The sequence below is a fragment of the Nothobranchius furzeri genome, chromosome 18 (genome assembly GCF_043380555.1).
Source record: "Nothobranchius furzeri strain GRZ-AD chromosome 18, NfurGRZ-RIMD1, whole genome shotgun sequence".
NCBI lineage: Eukaryota > Metazoa > Chordata > Actinopteri > Cyprinodontiformes > Nothobranchiidae > Nothobranchius > Nothobranchius furzeri.
This window is the reverse complement of record NC_091758.1, coordinates 5,701,512-5,713,980: the sequence shown is the minus strand read 5'-3', so window position 1 is coordinate 5,713,980 and position 12,469 is coordinate 5,701,512. Positions and strand designations below refer to the sequence as shown.

General features: G+C 47.5%; 1 protein-coding gene across 7 annotated transcripts in view; it reads left to right on the top strand.

Annotated features, from left to right (window-relative positions):
- Positions 1–12,469, top strand: part of slc4a11 (solute carrier family 4 member 11) — a 337,506-nt gene that overhangs the window by 277,370 nt on the left and 47,667 nt on the right. For all 7 annotated transcript variants that reach the window (XM_054741997.2, XM_054741995.2, XM_054742000.2 and 4 more), the window contains 2 exons: positions 1,359–1,443; positions 7,060–7,185. In XM_054741997.2, the coding sequence (XP_054597972.2) occupies positions 1,359–1,443; positions 7,060–7,185 (211 nt within the window). The remainder of the gene's footprint in view (positions 1–1,358; positions 1,444–7,059; positions 7,186–12,469) is intronic.

Below are 12,469 nucleotides of genomic sequence, written 5' to 3'. Positions count from 1 at the left end.
CGCTTTTGAGACAGAACCACAACAGAATGTGACATCACACCGTCGCTGCTACCTAATCTTAACTAGATGACATGAGGCTACTGCTAGCTAGCATGATTATATGCTAATCAGAGAATATGAAAAAACAAATCTAATCAAAAGTACATACCTTTCACAAGGGTGGTATAAGGGTTTGATGTCCACAGGTGGGGGTTGTACTTACAGCCGAACATTGTGCAGAATGTTTGGCTTTTGCAAATTTGCCACTGGCACTCTGTGCTCTTCACAGATGTAAGCAGGTTCACACTGAGCACGTGTGACAGACGTGGCAGAGTCCGGAGACGCATAGAGAATGTTCTGCTGCCTGCATCATCCTCCAACATTGGCAGTTGGTCAGTAATGGCATGGGGTGGTATTTCTTTGGGAGGCTGCACAGCTCTCCATGTGCTTACCAGAGGGAGCCTGACTGCCATTAGGTACCAAGATGAGATCCTCAGACCCCTTGTGAGACCATATGCTGGTGCAGTTGGCAATGGGTTCCTCCTAATGCAAGAAAATGCTAGACCTTATGTGGCTGGAGTGTGTCAGCAGTTCCTGCAGGACAAAGACATTGATGCTATGGATTGGCCCGCCAATTCTCCAGGACTGAATCCAATTGTGCACATCTGGGACATTATGTCTCTCTCCATCTACCAAAGCCATGTTGCACCACAGATTGTCCAGGAGTTGGTGGATGCTTTAATCCAGGTCTGAGAGGAGATCCCTCAGTAGACCATGGGCCACCTCATCAGGAGCATGCCCAGCTGTAGGGAGGCCATACAAGCACATGGATGCCACACACACACACTACTGAGCCTCATTTTGACTTGTTTTAAGTACATTACATCAAAGTTGGATCGGCCTGGTGTGTGTTTTTCTACTTTAATTTTGAATGTGACTTCAAAGCCAGACCTCCGTGGGTCGATAGATTTCCATTGATAGTTTCTGTGTGATTTTGTTGTTAGCACATTCAACTATGTATGGAACTAATTATTTCATATTTCATTCATTCAGATCTAGGATGTCTATTGTTTGTGTTCCCTTTATCTTTTGAGTAGTGCATGTATGTGTGTGAGTGTGTATGTATGTAACAAATTATTCATACTTAGTTAACTTGACTAACAGTATTAAGAAGTATCAATACTCTTACATGACTACATTCTTTGACTTCTCTTCCCACCAACAGTCCTGTCTGATTAAAATACTGATTTTGTTAACTGAGGTTGTTTAGAAAACTTATTATTTTAAACTTTTGCACAAAGAAACTGTTTAAACTGGCCCACTTGTCTCTGAGAGATGTTGTTCTTGATTAAAACTCACCTTTTTCTTTCTCTCCACAGTGTAAAGATTTCTTCAGAGCCGGCCGGGGGATTTATGAGGACTTGTGCCGTAGACTGCCTTTCTACCCTTCTGACTTCACAGATGGTAGGCTGAACCTAGACTTGTGAAAGTGAATCATCTTTGTTAATAAGCCTCAGCAGGGTGTCAATGGCAGCTCCTCGTTCATCTTTCACTCTTTGCCTCATGTACATCTGTGCTGCGTCTGATACAGCCAGCATTTGCTATGACTGTCTCACTGCTCCCATGTTTCCCTATGTCCAACATGATCCTAATATCCCAAGTCATCCATCACAGACATTGTTCTGTGCATTGTTGGGTGATGGTGAAACCGAGTCATCAACTCACACTCGTTTTCCACAAATGTGTGAAAGGACTTCTGCCTCAAGCCAACCGTATGCTCATGTGCTTCTGTAAAAACATGACTCTAAAGCCTGATTTATGCTTCTCCGTCTGAGTCAGTGCAGAGACACGCAACGCCATTATCCGTCCTTGCGTAGGGCTCCAGCAGGCACGCAAGTACGTACGGAGTCGAGCCCACCTTTTTAAACATCCGTCGAACGAGACGGATTACGCAAGCTTGTGATTGGTCAGGACGCCGCTGTTGTTTACAGCGCCGCCATTGCAAAGAGAGCTGAGGATAACTAGCAGCAGACACGGAGAAGCTTGAAGTATACCTCGCGAAAAAACTCTAAAAATATGAACGTTTCATCCTCCCGTGACTGGAGGAGTGAAAAGCGTTTTATTTGTGGACGGAAATGACAGGAAACGTGGGTTTAGAGGTGGGGAGCGCATGAAGCGGTGGGAGAATGAGAGACAAATATGTCCGTGTTACATCTCGAACCAGACTGAAAACCAAAGGGGACAGGGCCTTTCAGACTATTTCACCCAGACTTTGGAACAGTCTGCCTTCATATCTCTGTCTCTCTAACACTGTAGAGGTCTTTAAAAATCATCTAAAAACTCACCTTTTCATCCAGGCGTTCCCTCCCTAAATGTTTCAAAAAGATGGCTTTGTTCGGGTTCACACCTTCACTTTGTTTATACTCATGATTTTATTTTCTACGTTTATCACTGCTATTGTTTTTCTGATGTTTTTATTGGTTAGAGGTATTTGCCCTGATCTTTAACATGTTGTACAGCGCTTTGTGATGTATATCTGTGAAAGGCGCTATATAAATAAACTTTTACTTACTTACTTACAAAGTCTCTTATATACACAAAAAACACAATATAAACACACGATCTTGGACCGATACATGACAGGATACCACAGAACAGCGCTACACCCTCTGCTGTCCTGCCGGGCAATTGCTTTGCAACACTCTCCAGGAGACGGAGAAGTATGAGAGCAAAACGCTTCCGTCAATCCGTGCGTGTCTGTCCCTTGCGGAGCTGAAGGAGAAGTATAAACCAGGCTTTACAGACAGGAATTTAGTGGAAGATTAAAATATAACAAATCTAGAAAGTCTAAATGCCAAGCACCAGCAAGAGTTTCAATGTCACGTTGTTGTTTTTTCCATCTTTCTTTATACATTTTGTTAGGTATTTTCATTTTCTCTTCCAGGGTTACCTGAAGGGAAAGCTCAACACGCAGGGGTTGTATTAACAAGCTGATCGATTTAACCCATACCAATCTTTACCAATAACCAAACAATTTAGACAGTTCTTCAATCATATGGAGCAGAAGCCATTCATGAGGTTATGTACAACATTCAATATACCAGAGAACACAAAAATCATAATTTTACAATAATTTTCCCTATAATGCTGTAACTTGGGGTCAAATCCAGCAGAAAAGAGAAATGTGTAAAGGGCTGGGTCATTTCTGCATTACGGGGGGTTACTTAGGAAGGTCTAAAACTGCATCATCTGCTCCATCGTCGGGGGTGTTGGGGCATTCAACATGGTTTCCTGTCTTCCTGACTGGATCTGCCTTCACCTGACAGCAGTGTGTACCAAAATACCGGACTGGAGATTTCTTTACCCACTGTAGATTATTTTTACTGACTTTGTTCACCGTTAGGTGAAGATTTTGCAAAAAGGCATGAGAGTCTGTGAGGCAAAACTCTGCCCCTCCAGATGCAATCAAACCATCATCTACGTAAACAAGGATTTCAGAGAAGTGGCTGAACATTAAAGGTCAGCTAGACAATTAGTGATTGCTTTAGTAAAAATTGTGGGATTTTGTAAGTTGTGCTTTAAATTTTGTAGATGAAAGCAAACCAAAAAAAATTGTGAGTCAGAATGCACAGGAACCTGAAAATGCATTGCTTCAGGGGACAAAGGGTATTGTAAATTGGGGAATTGTTTAAATCTGCGCCTAAACTGGGATTTTGGTTCGACTGGGATTTCTGGCTGGTGTTTACATTCCAGGAAGGCCTGAGGTAGTTAAACTGGGACATTCGGCAGGATACCAAACAAATGATTTACCGTAGATGGTCACTATCGCTCTACCAATCAATTCATTACAATCCATGATAGAACACTAAGTCTAACTAAAGGGAAAAAGGAAAAAAGAAGAAACATCTATTGTATCGAATACATTAAACCCAAATCCAATTCCTATGGCTTGCAGGCCTTGAGGCGCTCGAAGGCTTTTTATAACAAAAGAAAAAACAAACCAAAGGAAGATCTTAAGGTGGCCACCATAAACAACACAAGAAAAACAAAGCCAATGTTAGTCACCTCAGTTGTGACTTTCTCATTTCTCTTCAGACTTCTAAACAGTTTAACAGAATATCAGATATCGCAGAGATTCAAATGATGACAACCATTATTTTGGAATACCCCATCTGTAGTTTTGAATTCAAACAGGCACTACGGGCCTCATATATACCCGGGTTTTGGGTTGTCACCACCCGAAATCCCCTGTCTGGATACGAAGATTTGGAAAGTTAGCACTCCCAGAAAGTAAAAAGAAAAAGAAAAATCCAATATACAATTAACTGCAAATAAAAGATCAATAGGGCGGAGTCATTCACATGATAGCAGGGGAACAGTGTGTAATCTAGATTACTTTAAACCAAACTTTCCATCCATAGTCATAACCATCCACCATAAATAAATAAAATACTCGGGTCACAAGAGCAATAAATAGTTAATAGTTGTGCCACTTTCATTTTGGTTTGTTGCAGGAGCCTTTCAACTTTTAATTTGTTTTTATTTTAGGGTATAACTACAATTTGGAGACTCCCTTTCGACCACCATTTTGATTTTCAATTTTATTTCATTTGATTTTTTATTTTATTTTATAGCCCCGTAGGCTATAATTGATAAGATATTATTTGGTCAGTAATAACCACGCGCAGTCATGATGTGGATTAACCTGCACTTGGCTAAACCTCTGAGGGTTTCTATAATCCCCCCTGTTCTAGGGGCAGAAGGTGAAAATGTGGCCCAATCGGACTTTGACTCCCTCCCATGCTCATCGACCGGACCTTAAATTGCCCCTAAACCTCCCAAAATCATCCTTAATGCAACAACTTTCCTGTTTCTTTCCCTACTTACTTTTTCGGATATCCTCCTGTCTTTTATCTGTCTCATCTTTCCATATTGTTGCTATCTTCAACTGTTCTTCCTTAGCCAATTTCTTTTCGCCAGTGAATGCCGTAACTTTGAGTGTGTAAATGTTGACCAAATCCTGCACCTCTTAGCTGCCCATCGACTTTGTACTTTTTGCTCCATTTTTCCATAAATTTTAAGCTATCTGGGTGTTTATGAGACATAAACTTCATATCTCCCTCCAGTTTGTCTTTAGACGCGGAATTCCCCATTGTATCTAGGTTGTTTTGTTTACTGGTTTGGTAAAGCAATCTGAAAGCACGCCAAGGATATCTAATGTGAAAATGATCACAAATATAATTAAATTTAAATTGCAGATGAGGGCATGTATTAAACTGATAACATATGGCAGCCACTGCACTCTTCCATTTCTGTCTTCCACACACGCTCAGAGCTTTTGGCTGGGGACACACACACGATGTAACACTCTCAAAGTCCCTGGTTCACACACACCTTCACACACACCCGTACTCAAAACCTCATACACACACTTCAAGTCCCCGAGACATGAAACCGAACCAGGCAGAACTGGCCAGTTTTCACACATCCAGATGGATCAAAGGACAGCTGAAACTCTTCAGCACAGAGCTCCGGCACAATTAAAACCCACAAAGCCACACAGACAACCATGATCAGCAAGCGGCGGACGAAAAAAACAGGCACACCACCAAAAACCGATGAGGAGCACACAAATCATGAAGCAATATGATTTTTTTTCCCCGTCGACTTGAGTAGTAAGCCAAAAGCAGCGGTGTCCAAATCTTTGTACCTCAGCAGCAATAGGAAACCGTTTAAACAATCCCCTCGACAGTGTGTTCATAAGAGACCCTTTCAACTCAAAAATGCCAGCACACGGCCGTCAGCCAGCGCTGTGTCTACGCCAGCGGTGCTATTATATCATATATTAATTGTTTTGTTTATTTCCATAAGTTCCAACAGTCTGCGGTTCCGATCGCCTCTCAGCCTTCCCCAGTAGCGCCAGACCTCCATGTATAGTTAAGACAGTTCGGGTTCCAACAGCCAGGTCTAGGCGCGACTCAGCGGCTACGCCACCTTCTTTTTCAACTCTATTTCACCGGGGCCGTCCAAAACTGTTTGCCGAAATGATGAACATCTTACGCGTCTGGAAGGAAGACACATACATAAAACACACTGTCAAGTCAACCAGCTTTATATATGCAAGGCTGCAAAAAAGAGGTACTCACTCACTCCTCCAATCCAATCCCCCCTGCGCGGCGGAGTCACCCCGAAGTCCGACGCGCGCGAGACAGCCAGAGAGAGGAGTCCCACGGAGCCATCCAGCCGGCCAGGAAGCAATCCCTGCCCCACGGACCGAAGCAGGAAACAGCCCCTGGAGACGACCCCCCAGCGGCTGAACTGCACGACGGGTTACACGGCACCAAAATGTTAGGTATTTTAATTTTCCCATCCAGGGTTACCTGAAGGGAAAGCTCAACAAGCAGGGGTTGTATTAACAAGCTGATCGATTTAACCCATACCAATCTTTACCAATAACCAAACAATTTAGACTTTGTAAAGTGGAGAGATCAATGAAACACACAAGTCAGTAGTCAATTCGCTCTCGTCAGACAAAGCCCACCAAGAGTATTTATTAAGGACACACAAACATGATAAAACGCACACACATTTATACATTCCTTTAGACTCTCGAAAGGAGGCGCTGGCACAGGGCGTTCTTACTGATAAGCCAAGACTGGGAAGAGGCAAGGTCAAACGCCTGTCTGTTGCCAGGGAAAAATGAGCTGGATGAAGCTTTCGCTTAAAATAATAAATAATGTATCCATAATTTATCCAACACATTTTCTCTTATTAGTCTCAATATGAGTTAATTGAGCTGTGAGTAAATTAAAACCCCTCTGATGTGCACGTTTCATCATCCTCCCCTGCAAGATCAAAACATTGTGAGCACATGAATTGTTACATTCCAAAATGTTGTGTGGTCTTTCGTTAGGGTGACTGTGGGTGATACTGTAACCACAGTAGGACAGTTTATCCTGGGCTCTGTGTTTCTTATTGCAGAACACTAAATGATGCCTTCTGATAATGATGGTGGAGAAATCACAGAACTGAAGCTGCTCTGCTTCATTACAAGGTGTGTTTGTGTTTGTCTCCCTCCAGGGATCGTTGGCAGTAATAAAACCCTGCTGAAGTACATGACCACAGCCATCTTTCTGTACATCGCCATCCTCCTTCCTGCCATCGCTTTTGGCTCGCTCAATGATGAAAGCACTCGTGGTGAAATTGGTATGAGCAAACATAAGGACACAGGTCTCAAATATGGGTGCTTGGTATAGCCCAACTTAAAGATAGAATAGGAGTTCCTGAAAACGTTGTTGGAACATGCTACATGTTAAATATACGTCATTCTGAAGTCTAACACCCTTTCTTCAGGTGCCTTCCGCTGCCCCCCCCCCCCCCCCCCCCAAAAAAAAAGCCGTGCCTCCAGAATACAAGATACAAGATGGTACAATTATTGTTCCCAAGGCATTATAGTATTTTGGTATTTTTCTGCCCCAGTGCAGACAGATCTCAGGTCCAAAATAGTGTATTTACCATTTATTTTTAGTGTGTGCATGTATTTTAGAGACCTTGCAACAAATTTGGCACTCATAGGGAGCCTAAGTCTTGTCTATCTACTTCTGGACCATGAGACCATGAATGGGAGTCTACGAGAGGAACCAGCTGGATGCCTCCTTGACAACTCATTTGAGAAGTTTTCCAGGAACGTCCGACAGGGAGGAGACCTAAAGGGAGACCCAGAACACACTGGAGGGACTATGTCTCTCGGCTGGCCAGGGAATACCGTGGGATTCTACCTGAAGAGCTGGCTGGCGAGAGGGAAGTCTGGGCTTTCCTGCTTAGGTTACTGCCCCCGTGACCCCACCCCATATAAGCGAAAGAGAATGCATGGGTGGATGGATGGAGTCTACACGTGGATAGAAGTTATTTTCTGATTCAGTTGGATATGTGCCATGGATTTTACATATGATGTCAGTGAATTTTAAAGACATGTTTTGATGCCAAGACAGCAAACATTTTTGACATGCAGCAGAAATTACTTTAGATTTTGTGCAAATAGACGTAATGGACCACAAATGCGCTTCTCACCAAATTGATATCATCTAACTAGACATGGCAAAGACAAGAAAAATGGCTTTGAGTTTAGCAAGCTTCACATCCTTCTTCAGGCATGAAAGAAGGAGCATTAAACGTGGAGAAAACCACTATAAATCTGACCATGTGGACAGTAGCAGCTATGCTGGGGAACTTGATTTGTATTTTAATTACAGATTTTTATAAGCTAACAAATCTCAAGTTGCTTGGCAGACATAGTTGAAAAACACATAATTATTTTTTAGTTACAACATATGTATGGTTCAGGATGTAAGGCAAAGTGGACCAGAAAATAAGTTTCATAGTAGTTCTGTTCAGGGGACCCATGAGCCTAGCCTAGTCTGCCAGACTCCTCCTCTGTTTACTTCTGCACAGAGAAAGGGTCTGGGAACTCTCCTATTCAAATAACCTTCTAACCGAGCCAGTCAGCACTGAGTAGGGTAAGTTACACACCACAACGCCGACTTTGTCATAAACATGGCGACCGAAGCGGCGTTCACTGCGGCTCTCTGTTCTAAATCACTTGGGCACGTCTTCAAAGCCACAACAAGTAGAAGCGCTGAAAGCCTTTCTTCTAAAGAAAGATGTTTGCGCTGTCGCCAGATGCCATTTTTGACAACTGTCATGAACAGAGTTCAGAAGACCCGTGAAGACGCCAACACAGTAAAAATATATATTAAAAAGTCTTTATTGAAAGCAGAGGTACCTGGAGGGCAAGGCTGAGGCAGGTTCAGAGGCAGGCTAAGGTCAAAGTGGCAGGCAGAGAGCAAGGCAGGGGTCAGGCAAAAAACAAGGTCCAGAGGCAAAGATCAGGCAGGGTGGATGGCTGGAGAACTACTGACAAGGCTGTAATAATCTGGCCTCTGTTGACTGGATGGCTGGTTCTTTTATAGCAGGGGAAGCAGGTGAATGGGATGAGGCTGATTACAGGAGCAGGTGGAATGAATGGAGCTGATTGAAGCTGACAGAGGTTGCTGGGGAAAGCAGGGCTTGGCTGGAGCTTGGTGAGAGGAACCAGGTGAGCTGAATGAAGGTATAATGAGGAAGTGGAGGAGGGTGAAGGATGGGAGTCATGACAGAACCCTCCCCCCTCAAGGGCGGATACCAGACGCCCACAGGAAACCAGAGCAGGGTGGGAGGAGGGGGACCAGGAAGGAGGGGCAGAGCAGGGCGGGAGGAGGGGGACCAGGAAGGAGGGCCGGAAGGGTCTGGGGGGCCGGCGACGGGGAACCAGGAGCCGGGACTGTGGGAGTCTGGGGGGCCGGCGACGGGGAACCAGGAGCCGAGACCGTGGGAGTCTGGGGGGCCGGCGACGGGGAACCAGGAGCCGAGACCGTGGGAGTCTGGGGGGCCGGCGACGGGGAACCAGGAGCCGGGACCGTGGGAGTCTGGGGGGCCTGCGACGGGGAACCAGGAGCCGGGACTGTGGGAGTCTGGGGGGCCGGCGACGGGGAACCAGGAGCCGGGACTGTAGGAGTGTGGTGACAGAGGACACTGGCGGACGAGGACTAAGAGGGGACACTGGACCAAGACCAAGACTACGAGGAGACTCTGGACTACGACTAAGAGGGGACACTGGACTACGACTAAGAGGGGACACTGGACTACGACTAAGAGGGGACACTGGACTACGACTAAGAGGGGAAACTGGACTACGACTAAGAGGGGACACAGGAACTTCAGACTGGGGAACTTCAGACTGGGGAACTTGAGGGCCGGAGGGGTCCTCTTCAGAGCAGGGGCAGGAGGGGTCCTCTTCAGAGCAGGGGCAGGAGGGGTCCTCTTCAGAGCAGGGGCAGGAGAGGTCCTCTTCAGAGCCTGGAGGCGTCGACCCTTGGACTGGAGCCCCTTGGACAGGCTGGACCGGAGCCCCTTGGACAGGCTGGGCCGGGACCGGGGCCTCTTGGACCTCATCCGTCGAAGCCGGATGCGATGCGTCCTCCGAGACCACCGCCGGAGCAGGATGCGATGCATCCTCCGAGACCACCGCCAGAGCAGGGTGCGATGCGTCCTCCCGGACCACCGCCGGAGCAGGGTGCGATGCGTCCTCCCGGACCACCGCCGGAGCAGGGTGCGATGCGTCCTCCCGGACCACCGCCGGAGCAGGGTGCGATGCGTCCTCCCGGACCACCGCCGGAGCAGGGTGCGATGCGTCCTCCCGGACCACCGCCGGAGCAGGGTGCGATGCGACCTCCGGGACCACCGCCGGAGCAGGGTGCGATGCGTCCACCGGGACCACCGCCGGAGCAGGATGCGATGCGTCCTCCGGGACCACCGCCGGAGCAGGATGCGATGCGTCCTCCGGGACCACCGCCGGAGCAGGATGCGATGCGTCCACCGGGACCACCGCCGGAGCAGGATGCGATGCATCCTCCGGGACCACCGCCGGAGCAGGATGCGATGCGTCCTCCGGGACCACCGCCGGAGCAGGATGCGATGCGTCCACCGGGACCACCGCCGGAGCAGGACAGATGGAGGTGGGACCCCTGCTGGACATGGATGTGGTGCGGACCCTGGGACCACCGCTGGACATGGATGCGATGCGACCCCGGGAACTACCGCTGGACCTGGACAGGCGGAGCCTCTCAGACAGGCGAAGGTGGAATCTCTGCTGGACGAGGATGTGGTGCGACCTCTGGGACCACCGCTGGACGTGGATGCGATGCTCCCCCTGGGACCACCGCTGGACGTGGGTGCGATGCAACCCCTGGAACCACCGATGGACCGGGGCAGGTGGAGCCTCTTCAAAAGGCGGAAGTAGGAACCCCACTGAGCGTGGACGCTGTGAGACTCCTGGGACCACCGCTGGACGTGGATGCGGTGCGCCTCCTGGGACCACCACTGGGTGTGGATGCGGTGCGTCTCCAGGGACCACCGCTGGACGTGGACGCGGTGCGCCTCCTGGGACCACCGCTGGACGTGAACGGGACGGAGGGACTCGAGGCTTGAGCTGCGTAGTTGCAAAACCTGGTGTCTGTGAAGGCCATGAATTAGTAGAAGGTCTCCGGGACTGCCACTGTTGCGTTGTCAGGTACCTGTTGCGCAAGATGGCTGCAGCAGGCCTGGACGGAGGAGTGGAACCTCTGCGAGGCTGTGGCCTGATGGCCAGCCGTGTTCCCCAGAACGGTGACGCCTGCTCCTTCTCTAGTTCCATGAAGTCCAGGAGCGTGAGATACTCCATGACAGGTATGAAGGGAAAAAAAAAATACTCCCAAGTGCTGTGTCGGCGTAGGGTCAGAGTTTGGCCAGATTATTCTGTCATGAACAGAGTTCAGAAGACCCGTGAAGACACCAACACAGTAAAAATATATATTAAAAAGTCTTTATTGAAAGCAGAGGTACCTGGAGGGCAAGGCTGAGGCAGGTTCAGAGGCAGGCTAAGGTCAAAGTGGCAGGCAGAGAGCAAGGCAGGGGTCAGGCAAAAAACAAGGTCCAGAGGCAAAGATCAGGCAGGGTGGATGGCTGGAGAACTACTGACAAGGCTGTAATAATCTGGCCTCTGTTGACTGGATGGCTGGTTCTTTTATAGCAGGGGAAGCAGGTGAATGGGATGAGGCTGATTACAGGAGCAGGTGGAATGAATGGAGCTGATTGAAGCTGACAGAGGTTGCTGGGGAAAGCAGGGCTTGGCTGGAGCTTGGTGAGAGGAACCAGGTGAGCTGAATGAAGGTATAATGAGGAAGTGGAGGAGGGTGAAGGATGGGAGTCATGACAACAACAGCTAAAAATCTACAGGACATCACACACAGCTACGCTCAGTTTCTCATAAACACGAAGACAGCGCCGGAGTTCGCTGCGGCTCTTTCCTCTGTTCTAAATGACTTGAATGTCTTTAAAACTACAACAAGTAGAAGCACTAAATGCCTTTTATTAAAAAAAAAAAGATATTTGCGCTGTTGCCAGACGCCTTTTTTGTCTACAGCTAAAAAACTACAGCGTCGCGCGTCCGTCTTTTTTCTGACTGGTTATTTTTGAGCAGCCTAGTCCTGCCCCTCAAGTGCCTCTCTGCCTGTGAGTTACCAGACTCTTTCTCTGTGCAGAATTAAACAGAGGATGAGTCTGGCAGGCCAGGCACCATGAGCCAACCACAGAAGGGAGGAGCTATTGTCTTCCACCCCTTCATTCGGGCCCACATTTCTCGCTATTTGTCACAAATAAAGTTTGCTGCATATCTTTGTACTCCTTCTGTCACGGGCGTATGGAGTAGTAAAAAAATTATAGTTGGGCTGTATTCATATATTGCCTTCTAGAGATCTACAAGCCCCAAGGTGTTTTACAGCACAGTCATTGACCCATGCACACACACAAGTCCAAAGGTTGAACAAGTGAGTGCGAGTCTGATGTGATGTTCTGTTCCTTCTATTCTTAGTTCAATTTCAGCTCTATTTGGGATCAACATTCAGCAGACATGAGG